A 17,442-nucleotide genomic window follows, 5' to 3' on the forward strand; every position below is an offset into this window, starting at 1 on the left:
CTTACCTCCATAGACTTCTGATGTTGACGCTAGAAGCAATCGAGCCTTAACCCTTCTGGCTAGACCAAGCATGTTGAGAGTTCCTATGGAACTAGTCTTGATGGTTTTGATGGGGTTATACATGTAGTTAGGAGGTGATGCTGGACATGCAAGATGGTATATCTGGTCAACTGTAGATACAAACAAGTAACAAGTTTGAAAGGAACTTAGTATTTGAATTACATTCTCCAAAATAATACAAAAGGTGTTGATAAAAACACATACAGCACAAATTCAGTGTTACCTTTATTAATGGGGAGCAATTAATAATATTTATAATTTCCAAATTATGAATGAAAGAAGGCAATTTATATTCAGTTTATTGTGGAATTAAAGGTATTTATATCGTAACAAAGAATCATGCACGCACGAATGTACCAGAGAAAAGCTCAGTTGTAAAGCAACTTTGGTAGGCATTATTCTATAAAATGATGCATTCGAAAGTCAATAAAACTTACAACAAAGAAATCAAATAATGTACTGAGGAGTTGCTTTCGGCTGGTCACTGGTTTGATTATGGTTTTTGAAACATTGTGTTTTACAACTGAGCAGGAAATCTTGCCACAGTGTGTCATTTCATTACTTATGAAAGTCAGGTAACAATTTGAGTAATAGTAGAGATTGTAAGGCAGCTGTGGCAGTATATCATCACTTCCAAGTGTCACAGAGTATCCCTGTAATCTATGTCATTAACAAAGAATAATTATAATAATCATAATCAGAAATATTATTTATAAAATGTGAACATCCCAAATTAACAATCTTTTATGATGTTGAGTACTCAATCATATAAAGATTAAATCAGCTAAGTAGTTGACATAATACGTGTATTGATGGGCAACAATACTGAAATGCGTACACCCACTTCACTCCGAGTTGATCTCTCCGTGCAATAGAACAAACAAGTACAATCTACGAAACCCTACTATCTTGCCAAAATGCCAACTTTTAGAATTATGCTTTTTAAGAACTCATTTATCTACAGAGCAGCCATTTATATTCAAAATGGGTACTTAGAATCTCTGTTATGATCTTTTTAAATCTTTCATTCTAAAAAAAAAAAATTCTAATCCTCCATCTTATTTCTGATTTGTTCATGCTTTCATGATTGTACATTTTACGTCTTTTGTGTATCATTATTATGTGTCCGATTTATAAATTTGTAATTTATACTGGAATAAAGAAATTGAAATTGACAATGTAAGCAGTATACAAATACCAGAAGACAAAACTGTTAGTGGTTCTAATGGCTAAACTTATTCAGTGTGGTAAGCCTTACATGGTAATATCCTTGAACTTGTGCACACCAAAATGAAGGATTATTATTGACTAATGCAGCCAACAACATATAAAGGAAGGTACCAGGAATCAGTAAACAACTCGATGGACATGTCAAAAAAGTAGAAAACGGCGACCAAACGCAAAATGCTCATGAATAAACATACTATTCACTGATTGGTGGAATTCAAACTAGTGGATTTGGAGATATGAAAACTTTGCGAGGACACTTTTACTCGTTATCGACATAAATCGTTAATTACTCGCTAATTAACGCTCTTGGCACGGTGAAACTTGGATGGTATCTTAGTTTGCTGTTTTATGATTGATACATCTAAAAAAATCGATGCACACGTTAAAAAGGTGGAAAAAAGCGACCCAACGCAAAATGCTGCTTTAAGTGAGAACCAGAAAAGATCAGAGAATTCCGCTGTTGTGTATCACTCCCTTGTGGATATCAACCACTGGTAAGGATTTTACAGTTTAGAGGTTTTTATTCCAATTCCTATGTGAAATATCTATACATACAGTGTATGAATAAAAGCAAATTTTATATTTTTTATTTTGAACATGCAAATCCCTTTAATAATTGTTATAAATGACCGAGTGCTCAATTGACATTGCTTGAACACACCTCAAATATTTTCACAACCTGGTTTAAAAACAAGAGCCCAAGGGCACTGTGGTTCCTTGCATAGGGGTATATGACAATACACATAATATTATCATAGCAGAATTGGGCTCAAATAGTCCAAGTAATTGTGGTCCTACATGTACCCATAAAGTAACCAACACTTTTGTAGCCAACACTTTTGTGATCACAAATTGTGATCAGATTTTTGATCGGAAGGCACTTTTGAGATCTGAATATGGCGTCGAAAATGTAAGAAATATAAGGTCACCTACAAGCGGGTCAACAGATATGATAACATTGGTGACCTCAATATCATGTCCATCATACAGTACTTGCCTTCAATCATAAGAGGATTAACCACATCATGATTAATCATCTCAAAGTTTGGATGTCCGATCCAATGCTCCACATTTTGCTTTCTTCCTGTAAAGAAGTTGTCCACCACTGTGACCTCATGTCCATCTTCCATCAGCCGATCCACTAAATGCGAACCAACAAAACCAGCCCCTCCAGTAATCTACGAAAGTACAACACAGAGGCAGACATGGGAGAAACCATTTGTCTCTGACATCTGTTCACATCTACTATGTTTGGCAATTCTAGGTTAAGTCTTCCAATTTGTTTCACAACTGTTATTCTGTAGTGGGTGGACATATTCCATCATCTTTGACTTCTCTGTATGACCTTCCAAATCTTGGAAAACTGTTGCACCGTATGCAGAGTACTTATTTAACAAATACTTGGTCATATTAAAACTTCCAAAACCAATACTCAAGAACCCAGTACCTACCAGGATTCTTTTTTCTTTCAATTTCAGGTAATTTTCTAACTTCAGGAAATTTCTTCATCGATCTGTTATGAGAAATGGCTATGATTGTTACATTATGGACACATAGCCTTACAACCAGCAGAAATTCTCTAGATCAATTCAACTGGGCATAGAGTAAATGAGATGGAGACAAAGAGGGAGTGGGAGAGGCGGGTGAAACGATGGTGAGGGAGACAAACAGAAGAGACTTGCAAGAAGGGTTTCCATCACAACCAACAAGTTGTTACAGTCTTTATAGAACCTTCATGAAAGCAAACTTTGAACTGCATTTAGTTTCTTTGTGAATGGTCATTAATTGACAAAGATTTGAGAGATGGACCAAGAAGAGGATAGATAAGATAAGAAATATATTGCAGGAGATATATGTTGAGGGTCACATCTTAGATTTTGACATAATGTTTAGTACAACTGTGGATAAGGGGAAGGTTTTTTGTTAATTATTAAGGGAGAAGAAATCCATACCCCAAACGTTTTCCCCCATAAAACATTGTGAACCATAAGGTTTTTTCATCTGCAGATACGTACGTATTACTTCATAGTAATAAACAATATTGAAAGCAGTAAACTGTTCAAATTTATTTCTTATTCCCTCACATTTTTTTGGCTTGCAGCAGAATAATCAGTTATTATTGCACCAACTAAAGAAACTAAAGGCCATTTACTTAAAACCTAGTACAATTTTTGGAAGGTTTCACAAGTCTAACAGGTGTGGGTCCTACAATGTCTAAAAAATGAAAGCTTATAGCAGCTTTCTTAATTTGACACTAAGTTTGTTATCGGTGAATATACTATTTAGTAACTCAACTCTGATTGCAAAATATTTAAAATGAATTAAAATTTAATTCATTAATGTCATGTAGTAGTACGGAATATATTGAACTAAAGTGCCGTAAGCTCCATTAAGTCACTCATAGCTACTGTACTCTGCAGAATTTTCATACATGCCTGGAGATTTTTACTTCACCAATGTCTCATGCTCAAAAATAAAGAAAAGGTACTACTTTTTTTGTACATGATGCTAGTTAAAAGTAATATTTTGGGGGTTTGCATATTCTCATTCAATTAACAGTTCATATCTACAACATCCCTTCAATGTAGTCTCCCTCATCAGCTTTACTGCAAGTTTCTATGCCACAAACTTTGCTCAGTCCCAATATGCATTCAAATCAGAAGGGTCTCATAACAATTATTTTCATTGCTGGCATTTTCATTTCTACATGTGATTCTACATGTGATTTAACATTGATTGAACTTCATTATTTTTTATGGTAATTCCTATACATAACTTAGAGGAGAGCTTAAACATGATAATCAACTCAAAGGTTTTATGTATAGGCTTGCAGGGATGTGCCCAGGATTTCCTGAGTGCCGGGTATACTGATCGCCGTCCTGGGGGAGGGGTCTAAGGGAGAGGGGGTGTCCCCCTTCCCTTTGAGAAACTTTTCAATTTTTGAAGGTGCTCAGATGCCAAATGCTGGCACTTGTGTAACTTTTTAAGCACATACACAAGTACTAGTTTTGCTAACAATTTACATTTCTTATTTTTTTTTAGTGAAATATATTACGTACCTGGTAAAATTTGCATCTTGCATGTAATAAATAATAATATGAAAAGTGGTGGGTGATTAAATGTGAATTGAAGCAAATTCATTACTTACTTGGTCATTAACATTTTGCACTGGTAAAAAATTTGAATGGTGTCTTAGTTGGATTAATTGCAAACTTATTTTTCATCATACTTGGTAGGCAGTGTAAATCGTTAGTTGACAAGCTGCACATCACAATGATTCGGCCAACGAAAGATTACTTCCTTGTATAGTAAACAACTGTCCTTTGGCAATTTTGCCAACACATGGGCTAATTATATGTAACTGCAGATCGGTTGCAGATCGGTTACTTAAAACAGCTGCAACAGATGAAATCGGCTGAACCTTTTTAATAATATGAAAACTCAATTAAATAAAAAAGTGAATTTTAACTTACAGTTTTTCCAGTTCTTCGATTCTCTTTTGCAAAGGTTTGACAACCTGATGGAGGTAAGCACACAAACCTTTAGTACAATCACTATACCAGTTTGAAGTTAAGAGTGATGAAAATAGATCTATTTATTTTCTAGCTTTATTTTCACAGAAAGTCTGCTAACTAGCACTTGATTGTCCCAATTAGACAATTTTCTTACCATGAAATTTCTATTATGTAACACTCTTATTCATCAGTAAACAGTTACACCAACACTAAGTGAATGAACTAGTCTTTATTATTGAAAATACAAGTCCTTGGAAATTTCATCTTCTGGACTAAATGTAATTGTATCTGAGCACAGACACATTGTCGATTTCAACTCAAAACCTGCCTCACAACTACATAGTGAACATCTCTCTTTTCATGAGGCACTAATGTGCAAGTTGTAAAGTATTTTGACAAGGATAAATTCTCTATGAAACACTGACTGGGAAATAATTACAATTTGTAAAGAGCAAAACTGCTTGAGGGAGAGACCTCAGGATAACATTATTATAATCCTTAGATGACTGGTTTTAATATCAATCTAACCAAATTTGTCAATAAGAGCAATTTCAATGGAAAACCAAACCAGCCCATGCAGTTGTTAGACAGGCAACCAATATATGATTACAGTAAGAGGAATACATCATATCTTCTTTTAAGCATAAATGATCATTTATGTCCTTAGAAGGACCATGTTGTCCAAACTTCTGAAAACTCAATGATTGCCAAACAGATTATGCTGTAATCTATAATTGTACACATATGCATCACTAAACTTAAGGATCACAGAAAGAAAACCATTAAACACCCTAATGCTCAATTACTAATAGTTTGACAAAACAAACAAGTTAGATCAATAGCTTTCTTTCACCTATAATGGCTGGTACCTGGAGCTAGTACACAGGATATGAGAAAGCAATTTAAGCTATAAATTCTTTTGTGAGCACTAAAGATTTAGATGACAGGGTATTTGATGATACTGCTGGCCTTGTTAACACATGCACCACTTTTATGATGGTACCCCAAATAGTCTTAAGGATGCGATGAAAACTTAATGACTTTGTATTGTGTGTTATTTCCTTTCATTTGAAGAAGATCCTGCTAGGATCGAAATTTCAGGCCAACTTATTTTTACACGTTCTCCTACACAGGCTCTCTAGTGGATAAGCATTTTGCTAACAGTTTTATTTCATTTTCATTTATTAACTGCAAAGGACTATCATTATGCTATCCATTTTGTGTATTTGACTAAAAAAAAAGATCATGTCACTTCACACTTTCCCTCTTAACATGTACCATAATCCAAGTTAAAACATCACAACTTTAATAAAGGGTTACAAAACACATCTCAAAATCAGTTCATAGAGCAGTTTGAATATCGAAATAAAGACAATATAGCAATTTGATTGAAGTTAATGTGCTAACGGATTAATGCAGCTAAGTATATTCTACGCCTACTGTGAATAAAGACCCTCCAAGAAATGGGGCCTACCCAGTTTTGGGCCCCTGCACCGCTGGTAACAGGCCGTTTTGGTCAAAATCACACAGGGGTGCCCCTAGCAGGAAGGGGAGAGTCTGTGATACCATGTTAAAACTGTAAATATGAATTGCACTGAATAGCACTTACTACATGTCATTCATATTGTAGCCAGTGTTGGATTTTCAGGAATTTGAGAAGGTTGTCCGAAGGACTACCAGTTTCAAGGATTTTCAAATATTTGGTAGTCCTGCAAAAACCTTGGTAGTCCTTCCAAATTTTCCACCAAAATTGAAAATGAACACAAATAATACAAAACAAAACATTTTGGTGCTCAATCTGATTGTGTCAACCAAAGCTTTATTAGTTTAGCATATAACCATGTTATTGTGTACTGTTTTCAAAAAGTGTTTGCACGTGGTATCCGGATACCCGCCCGACGCGATACTACCCGGTTCCTTATTTATTACCCAATTAATCCGCAGTGTGATTTTTTTTTGGGCAAACCTATGGTTCGGCAAGATATTCCCATTGAGTTATGCTACCATGTGGTCTAAGATAACAGCAATAACGAAAGTATTCCAGCATTGTTACGAACACAGGATTCTGGGTACGGGACGCAATGTTTTGGTCAGGGACGCAAAATCTTCAAATTGCTTGCAATCTCCAAGTACACACTCACAACTAGGTCAACGGAAAACATAACAAAACATATTTTTGAATGAACATCTTCATTATTTCTTCTTCTGACAAGTATCAAAAGTTCTCCTACTCCTACAGATCATTGAATTTGTTTGAAAATAAATATCTCATAACAATCAACCGCAAGGTACAGGGCTACCAAAACTTCATTACAGAGATTTTCATGCTAAAAATAGACTATGATGCTTTACCAAGATTCCCGTGATTTGATTGGCTAATAGTCCCTACCGATTGTCTGCAAACATTCTTTCATTTTTAGTGCTCAATGAACACGAAGTAACTTGTTTAACAACAATTACTTGCAACGTTTACTTTTCCCTGTGTAGAGATATAACGAAGCTTGTGGTAAAGACTTTGAGTGCATATGTCTTTGAGTGATATTTGAGTGCATATGTCTGCACTCAAATATCATACCGTTAGGGCTTGTCTCATATTTGTTACGTACATTTTGACAACAATCACTGGTGGTACGAAGATGCATTTGAATTGTATCTGAGACTATCACGTACAGTAGGGTTGGGCGATATATCGAAAATTATTATTATCGCGATATTTTTTTTTTTCAAAACGATATTTTTTGAGGATTGAACAAATGACGATAATTTCAACTTCATTTACTGACTTTTGAACTTCGAAAAAACCCGTCCTTTACAACATTGACTGTATAGAGAAAAAACTCTGAAAATCAGTAGAGAAATTACCAATTGTGTACGAACAGTAAGTTGGTACACCTTTCAAACTTTACGAAAGATCGAGCAAAATACTTTCGAAAAATTCACGCGAAACTGGCATATCGTGCTAAATGCAACTAATGCCATGTAAACAAGGCTCTAGTTCACCCATTTATGAACAAACCATCAGACCACATCTGGTGTTAAGCGCGGAGAAAAGAAAGTATTTTCTAGAATTTCCACACAAAAAAAGGAAAAATTAATATCCTACCATAGTTAAATGTATAGTATATAGCCTAACCACTTCGTCGGTTACGGATCTCACGTAACAACAAAAACACAACTAATTGTATTTTGCGAAGTTGACGTTTTCCACAAGGACATGGGAACAATATTTAGCATTTAGTTAATCATGCCAAGTGGCCTAAAACATGGGATTAAAAGGTTTACTTCCATAAAGATGGCCATACTTTAGCCATTGGGCCTTGATATCATGCTATGTCTGTATGTTATAGACTGTGCCTCGTGTATCATGGGGAATAGATTGTTTTGTTCATGCGGAGTCGGTTGGCTTGAGTTGTGTTTTACCTACCTTTATGTTACGGGGATATTTACCTACAGTACTTTTCTTGAACGTCTAAGATAATATTTCGCATAACTTTACCGATCCTTTACTGACTGACCTTATTAATTCTAGAGTGGAGCCAAAATAGTTTACTACATGAAAACTTTGTTGGAAACGTGCCAAAAATGTTAGGGGTAAACACTGCAGTTGTAAACTGATGTACGTATAGTGAACGTTGTTCATTGTAAGGCAGTCTAGAAACGGGGCTTTGCCGAACGTAGTTTGTTTCATAATATCGACAGTTTTGTTGTAACTTTTTAAAGATTGTAAAACAGATTTAATCTCTTTTCATTTTATCACGTAATATAGCTACTCTAACTTGTCATTTTAAAATTTTCATCAGTTTCCGTTTCGTGACAATTTAAATTAAAAAAGTTGTCAGTATTTTTTTCGTTAATAACATTACTGTATTCCATGGATACCTTACAACTGCGTCACAAATTCAGCGATATAGGCTAGATTTCCCCAATTGACTTAGTGTGCTGTTAGGCAACCATGTGGTCGAAGATAACAGCAATACTTAAAGTATTCCATGGATATCTTATAACTGCGTCACAAATTCAGCAGTATAGGCTAGATTTCCCCCATTGTCCAGCAATGCATTTTCACTCGGCCTATAGACTGTCAGTGTCTGATCGACTGTTGTTACAACACCGTACAAAATGCATTGCACTGACATTTAGCCACAAGTCTCATTTGTTTTCTGGGTACATCATTAGAGACTAACGTTAGGCGACTTTATTAGTGAACAGATTTTTTTTCTAACGATGTTGTAAAGTTAATATTTCGCGCATGTTTTTAAATAATTCATGTTTGGTTTGGGTGTTATTCAGAAACTATTTAATTAAATTGACTTTCGTTTTTAATGAAATATAATTAGGCTCAATAATTCTTCAAAGCCTTCATTTTTTTTGGGTCGTCCGAAGGACTACCAAGCACACAACATTTTGAAAGATTTGGTAGTCCGACGTAATTTCTAGTCGTCACGGACGACCGGACGACCGTGAAAGTCCTACACTGGTAGCTATACATTTCTGGTAAATATTGAACAGTGTTTATCCATTTACAGATTCCCAGAGCTCCTACAGTAGTTGCTGTCAATAGTTAGTATTTAGCCCACAATATGTACATTGCAAAGACCTCTTTAAGTGTGCTTTGGTGCTTGCATTAGTACAATTTAGTGAACACAAGTTAGGGATGTTGCAAACTGTGCTCCCTTTCAACCAGGTATTTAATAATTATGTAGGTAATTATTCTCTTGTTTGATGAACAGTAATGCTGAATACCAAGATGCCTAAATGAGTCTTCACAAGAATCATGTCTTTCAAGTAAAATGTGCTATCAGCTATAGTGTATCACTAACTTTACTTTAAACAGTCTTTTACTTTTTTAAACTTATATAAGTACAGTACTATACTACCCTCTACCCTGTTTTTTTTTACAGATAAACACCTTTGTGAAGAAAGGAAGCATTTAGTTGTATACATTTTATTCAAACAAAATTGGTCGGTTACTAGTTTTATTGATTTATTGTATGAGACAAGGTACTCCTTTCAACATGATGTTTTATTTATGTTACTCCTGAAGTAGGTAAGGAGGAAAAAAGAATTAGACTTCATACATTCTGAGACAGACAGGAACAAACAACTAACTTGCATTCACTAAAAGCAACTAGGCTTTCAACTTTTTCCATGCTCATTGTTATTAAACCCACAATGCACAAGGTTACAAACTATATATGATTCTAGGAACATGTTGCCCTTGAAATACATTTTTTTTTTTCCCACCCACAATTTGTACAATGATTTATAAAATTCCAGAGTAACAAATAAGTGAACCATGAAGTTAGCAACATTCAATCCTTTCTCCTAGATAACTGAAATTGCCAGTGAAATGTGTCATTTTTTACTCTATACTTCAAACAAAACCTGATCCTTTGACATGGACAGAGGGCAAATAGAAAAGAAAAGAAAACAGCCAAGAAAACGAACCTCATTTATAACACTATCCATCCTGTTGAGGTTACCAGTATCTGCCCTGCAGTGATAAGCAGAATAACACCTAGATGAATCATAACAATACAAAAATAGCTGAACTGAAGGTTAGTTATATCCAAGAAGAGATGACCTGAAAAGCAACGAAAAAGTCAAGGCAAACAGGAAAAACATACATTTAAAGAAAATGTATGTCATGTATTTCAGACAGTAGTTTTTCATCGACCCTTCCCCCTTAAAAACCAGAGTGCAAAAATGCATAGTGGTTTCGATGATGTAATATTCACCTATTTTCTGCATGAATCTGACGTAATGTATAGTGAGGGTGTACAACATACTTGATATTAGTAATACAGTGAAAAGCAGTGCGATGTGACAAACATGTGACAAACTGTGACAAACATGTGACAAACATGTGACAAACATGTGACAAACTTCACAATGACCATTGACCTCAACAACAAGCTACTTGTACATAATGTGATAGATACATCAACATACTAAATATGACATCAGTACTTGTTGAAATATTGTGTAAAACATGGTTTCACAATCTGACCCCTGGTGAACTCAAATGACCATTGACCTCCGCCCACAACATTAAGGCTTCTTGTACTCAATGTGGTACAACATACCAAATATGCGATCTGTCCAAGCTTCCCTTACGGTATTATGTTGGGAAGATGTGTTAGTGTGGAGAGACAGGTAAGAGGGGAGCGAAGTAAATGTTTGGCATTTGCTGACTTCAAATGACCTTTGACCTTCACCAAAAGCAATAATAGGCTCCTTAAATTTAATATGGTACATCTACAAACCAAATATGAGATCTGTCCTTTCTTGCAATATCATGTTTACAAGGTTGTCACGATTTGACCTAGTGACCCTAAATGACCTCCACAGAAAACAACAGGCTTCCTGTACTCAATGTGGTACGTCTACACACTATATATGAGGTCTGCCAAAGCTTCCTTTCTTGAGCTATTGTGTTTAGGTTTTGACAATTTGACCCCTAGTGACCTTAAATGACCTCCACCAAAAACAATAGGCTTCCTGTACTCAATGTGGTACTTCTACACATTAAATATGAGGTTTGCCCAAGCTTCCTTTCTAGAGCTATCATGGTTACAAGGTTTTGACAATTTGACCCCTAGTAACCCTAAATGACTTTTGACTTCCACAGAAAACAATAGGCTTCTCGAAGAAAAAACAAAAAATAGGGGGAAAAAAGCCTGCGTATTTGCACAAAAAGTTTTCAAAGTATCACAATGTAACTGATGTCTGAGCTTTGTGGTTTCACTGTTTTATATTTTCAAATCATGTCTTAAACACTTTTGACGAACCACAATTCAAATTGATTGATTTTGCCATAAACATCTAACAGTAACACTATTACGGCGATATCCTAAGTTTGGCCATACTGCCTAGGCTTATATCACACAAACGATTAAAGGGGGAAAGTGGGGAGTAAATTTAACATTTTGGTGAGTAGAATTTTAGACTCGATCGCCAGTTGGTGAGTAGTTTAACAAAATTTGTCAAGGACTGATGTACACTAAGGTTAACACTTAAAATATTTAATGCAGGATGTTAAAGCAGTATATAATTCATTGCTCTTAGTAATTTGATATGTTATGGGTTTATATACACAAGATAAAGAACATCTGATCAACAGTACCTCTCTTCTTGTTCAACTGTATCTTCACCTCTCCCTAGTCTTCCAAAAAGAACTGAAATATCAAAGTTTAAGAAAGTTAGAACTTATAAACAAATAAAAGAGTTCAACCTTGTTAGACTTTAAATCTATGAGAGTAATAGACTATGACAATGTAATAGTTAACAAAGTAAACTGAACTTAAAACAACATTAATGAAGGCTGAATTATGTACTTATTTACTTACCCAATCGTACTTAAATAATGGGTGCTTACTTACCCAATCCCAGTCTTAATATGCCTGACGTAATGCATAATTTGGTGGGTGTATGAAGGTAATAAACAGTAATAAACAGTATTAAGCCCAAATCCAGAGGGGTGTACATTCCCATCACCCTTTTCAAAGCCCAGAGACACAAAGTGCTTACATATTTGACAAAACATTTAAATTTCTTTTTATACAATACACACTGCGAGAGTGTAATGCTGAACACTTTTGACTGTTTAGATGGGATATATAATAGATACAAATTCCTTCCACCATGGCTTGATGAGTCTCTCAACTCACAGACTGACTGGGTGCATAAAAGCAAGTGCACCATGCTTATTCACCCGAAGATCAGGTAAATAGCCACTTGATGCATTCCATTTCAAAACATGCACAAAGCATGACTAGATCATAATGTCCATCTCTTTCAGTTTGAAATGTTTATGATCAGGATTTCGAAAATCGGGAACCGGGTATCCGAGAGCCGTTACCCTTGTGTATCGCGGTTTTCAAGAATGTACAATTGGATGCTATCATAAATGAATTATATTCTCCACTGACAATGTTTTCATGTTCAAATACGTAGGTGTAAGATAAGGTATAAAAACTTCCTGAATAATTTCAATTTGCTTTTGTTTCTTTCATTAACTTGTTAATAACTTCATATAATTAACATTACTACTAACATCGCACTGCCGCCACTGCTTATGCTTGCTCTTCACGTCTATTGGATCAGACCATATAAATATCCAATTTAGCTCAGTTGTTACTACTACTATCTATTATGCAGGCCCAGGGTTCGCATTTTAGCGCATTGATCATACAGAGTTTGCGCTTTATAAAAGTATGTATGTATGTATTAGCCGCGAGATTGCGCGATTCGCGTAATTTTATCGCATTTGTAATAAACGATTAGTAAAAAGCCACTTGCGATTATTATTTTTTAGTTATCCCGTCTATAATCCATAAACATCTCGTGAAATTCCTTGTCAGCCGAAAGGCTGACAAGGAATTTCACGAGATGTTTATCTTTGAATAAACAAATTAATAAATAATAATTCCTTCCACATGGTAGCCTAACACCACACTAAGTCAATGAGAAATCTAGCTAAGCCTAACCATCTGTTTATTCGCTGAAATTGTGATGCAGTTATAAGATATCCATGGAATACTTTCATTATTGCTGTTACGTTCGACCACATGGTTGCCTAACACCACACCAAGTAAAAGGGAAATCTGCCTAACCATAGGTTTGCAATTTTTTTTAAATCACACTTTGTGTAGGATTCGGGTAATAAATTAGGAACCGGGTAGTATCACGTCGGGCGGATACCGTCGTTATTGCTGTTATCTTCGGCCACATGCATAGCCTAACACCACACTAAGTCAATGCGAAATCTGCCTAACCATCGGTTTGCCAATTTTTTTTTTTTAAATCAAACTTTGCGTATGATTCGGGTAATAAATTAGGAACCGGGTAGTATCGCGTCGGGCGAGTACCTTCGTTATTGCTGTTATCTTCGACCACATGGTAGCCTAACACCACACTAAGTCAATGGGAAATTGCCTAACCATCGTTTTGCAATTTTTTTTTTTTTTAAATCACACTTTGCGTAGGATTCGGGTAATAAATTAGGAACCGGGTAGTATCTCGTTGGGCGGGTACCCGGATAACCTGTGCAAACACTACATGTAACATTATATCACACAATTGACAGTATATTATTTACTGTTTGAGATGACCTATGTAGACCGTGCATAGACCGTGCCTAGGGTAGCATTGTTAGTACATGTAGTGAGTTACAACTTTCGCCGGGGTTGGCTCACAGCATGTGTAAATAGTCTAAGTAGGATTTCATCGCATTTATCCATTTCATTTGTTGTATTCCAGTATCATGAGTTTGTGATACATGTGTTATATTGACCTTTATGTTTGTTCCGGCATCTGCATGGTCCAATGAGTGGAATAAAACGGTAGAAAAGAAGTCTATAAGATCCTTCTGATCACCTATAAGGCCTTGAAAGGCATGGCACCTATATTTATATCAGATTTGTTAGCATTGTATAAGCTATCGCGAGTATTAAGATCGTCATCTGATAACCAATTGAGCGTGACCAACCCTTCAACAAACTTCTACGGTAAAAGATCCTACGCTTACGCCGCCGCCGACTTATGGCACAAACTTCCCGCCTACATTCGCCTGCACCTTTCTTGGGAATTTTCAAATCCAAAATCAAAACCCACCTTTTCCGGCTGCATTTCTATGACACATAAATATATTTTATGGCTGTTTTAGTGTCACCATTTTACATAACTAAATTCCATTTGCATATTTGTGCAATATGCAATATTTATTTGCTTTGTGTTTTATGCTATTATTGATTCTGTATATTGTAAAATAGTTATATAGTTATTTTAGTAGTTTTTCACATTTTTAATGTAGTTTTACACTGTATTTTTAACATTTCCTCAACTTTACATTGTGTAATTTTATCTTTGCTAGGTGTATTGGTTTTGTATTTGTTTTTATGTATTATGATTTGTAAAGCGCTTTGAGGCCTTTACATATTGCGCTATATAAGTTGCATATTATTATTATACAGCGATCGGACGTTTTATTTCGTTAGTGACTGTCTTGTGATTGTGGGATGTTACTAGTCAAGGCCTGTTTCAACTAGACCTAACTCTATGGAATTAACACAGAGTTACGGTAGTATTTCGCCCAGGATTTAACAAGGAACAAGGATTTGGATATACACTGCTAAATTTGGTTTATTGACAGGATACTTTTCTGTGTTTGTACTTTTGGATTATACGAGTAAGTACTATGTTCAGCTGAAGCTAAGTCATGTATATGCCACCCTAGTCAATTCTGGCCAGCATCTTCTCGTAGTTGTCTGATTATGTTTATTGTTTTTTTGGTAAACCATTTTCCTGTGACATATCATGCATGAGGTATGTTTTATTATTCTGTGCAGTTTGTGGTATCTTGTGATCAATTGTATTACGGAATCGGCAAGCTGCTTGCATGTTCTACAGTATATTGTTACCGTACGAACCTGTTGACGCTCCGCTATGTAAACGATGCCCCATTTGAGTGGAAATTTTGCAAATAAAATAACCCATTTTACTAAATTTTTTGCTTAAAATTGTCTTAAAACTAGTTGTTTGCCTTCATGTGTTCTTGTTTTAAGCTAACAGCTTTTCAAACGCTCGAAATCGGAAGTCAAATACAGTACAATTGTTCGCTATCTGTGTATAAACAGTACCTATTTCAGCGTTTGTATTTCCCGGTATACCAAAGATGACGTCACACGGTGACCACAGGCTCCTTTGGGTCAATCTCTATTTTCTGACATTCCAGAGGTATACATGTCAGGTGACTACCCAAAATGTCCATTTTCGTGCTCAATTTTTGATGGGTTATAGTAGGTTTTCGAAGATTTTTACACATGTTGATTATGGGTATGTAAGCTCCCAAATTAATGGAAACTCCCAACAACAAAAATTGTCTCCATAGTTGGGCTTTAAGCCTCAGGCCGATAGACTAGGTCTGTGTAGCCTAACGTAACAGTACTCACCTACAAGGCAAAATCGATCAATTTTAAAATTCTTCCTGTGCAAGGCGCACGATTTTAAAAATCCAAGTGCTTTCATTTGGACAACCAAAATCCTTCGGACAACCAAATATGAAGGAAAGGTTGTCCGAAGGACAAACTTATAACTTAGTTTCTTAAAAATCAGCCCAGCTCTGCAGATTATTTGTGGATTATTTACTACGAATATGCCTAGCCTAGTCGGCCTAACGTTAGGCCTACCAAAAATGATCGTTAAGTTGGGAATCGTTTCGGTCGTTTTTTATACTGGAATGTATAGTCTAATGAGCAATGGGTAATTGTATATGCTAACGTTAAATGAGTCTAGCCTAGTATTACTACAACTAGTCCAGGCTACTTTCGAAATTGTAAAATGAAAGTACTTACTCAGTATTAACGCTAAAATGACGCTTACAATAAATACGTATCGAAATCGCTTTACTGTTAAGGCCATAGCAGATGATGTTACATTCATAACTGTCTTCTTGTCGGATTATGATCGAAGTTAGGCTAGCAATACCACGGCTATCATGCAATCGTTCTGATGTTATTACCCAGCACTAACTCTTACTTCTTAGGCTAGACTAGGATTTTACTTACAGCTTAGACGTGTGTTGCCGTTAATTGTGTACGGTGAATGTTTAAGCTAGGACGAAACGAGGGCAGAGGGTGACGGTGTTACAGTATGTTACCACCAATCAAAATAGATCTTAGAGAAGGTCTGGGGTTTCAGCCAATCGCTGCCAAGCACCCCTATAATCAAGACGTCTGCGCCCATAGATGAAACCATAGGGTATCCAGTCAAAACGTCCCTTTACCAAAACGTCCCCGCTTTTTTAAGACCAAAACGTCCGGCTTTTTACCAAAACGTCCCCGCAGTCAAAACGTCCCCGTGAGTCAAAACGTCCCCGCTTTTATAATCAATTGGAATGCATGTGTGGATGTTTTTAGTTCAAATCAAAGAGTAAGGATAAGTATAGTTTAGGTTGAAAACACAGTTTTAAAGAGTGGGAAGTGCACGCCGGGTATGAGGGCGGAAACATTTTTGAATATAATTTTCTGAGGTAAGATACTAGAATGCAAGAGGGCTGTAGGGTAATAGGATTTATTTTAAACACGAGTTGGTTTCTGAATGAATATATACGATATTGAGGTAAGGGAATATAAAATAATTTTTGTTTTGTTTACGTACATCAAGAATATGCGAGACGGACTGGATGAAAGTGATATATATTTTCCTACAGCACATACGTTTATTTATTTTTTCTGAAGACACTTTATATTTTTGAGTTTCGTGATTGTTTGCCTATTGTGCTACCCTTTTCCAGAATTTATTCTGCCTTCTTATTTTTTGATGGTATAGAAGGGGGACTACGGCTAAAGCCCCCAGCCCCCTTAAATTCCCGTCTCTGCCCTAAAAGATATATCCTTCATGATTTATTTAGCGCCTGTAATCCTGTAATCCAACTTGCATGCCGATAACTTAGCCAAATAATAACTTAAAATTAATATAAATTAAAAACTGTGAATGAATGTATTAGACGGGGACGTTTTGACTTACGGGGACGTTTTAACCAACGGGACGTTTTGACCAAAAGCGGGGACGTTTTGACCAAAAGCGGGGACGTTTTGGTACGGGGACGTTTTGGTAAAGCGACGGTTTGACTGGT

The 17,442-nt window shown here is 35.9% G+C and overlaps 1 protein-coding gene across 9 annotated transcripts in view; it reads right to left on the reverse strand.

Moving 5' to 3' along the window:
- Nucleotides 1-16,956, reverse strand: part of LOC139976469 (UDP-glucuronic acid decarboxylase 1-like) — an 87,390-nt gene extending 70,434 nt beyond the window's left edge. For 2 of the 9 annotated variants that reach the window (XR_011796189.1, XM_071985240.1), the window contains exons 1-6: nt 16,160-16,362; nt 11,932-11,983; nt 10,254-10,323; nt 4,764-4,807; nt 2,742-2,803; nt 6-170 (exon numbers count right to left, since the gene is read on the reverse strand). Coding sequence is in view for 8 of the 9 variants with exons in the window: in XM_071985240.1 (XP_071841341.1) it covers nt 6-170; nt 2,742-2,803; nt 4,764-4,807; nt 10,254-10,323; nt 11,932-11,983; nt 16,160-16,247 (481 nt within the window). In the remaining variant the exon portion in view is untranslated. The other 7 variants (XM_071985251.1, XM_071985296.1, XM_071985286.1 and 4 more) reach the window with 7 other exon arrangements.
- Nucleotides 16,957-17,442: the final 486 nt, after the last annotated feature.

Source organism: Apostichopus japonicus, chromosome 2, assembly GCF_037975245.1.
Source record: "Apostichopus japonicus isolate 1M-3 chromosome 2, ASM3797524v1, whole genome shotgun sequence".
NCBI classification, from domain to species: Eukaryota; Metazoa; Echinodermata; class Holothuroidea; order Aspidochirotida; family Stichopodidae; genus Apostichopus; species Apostichopus japonicus.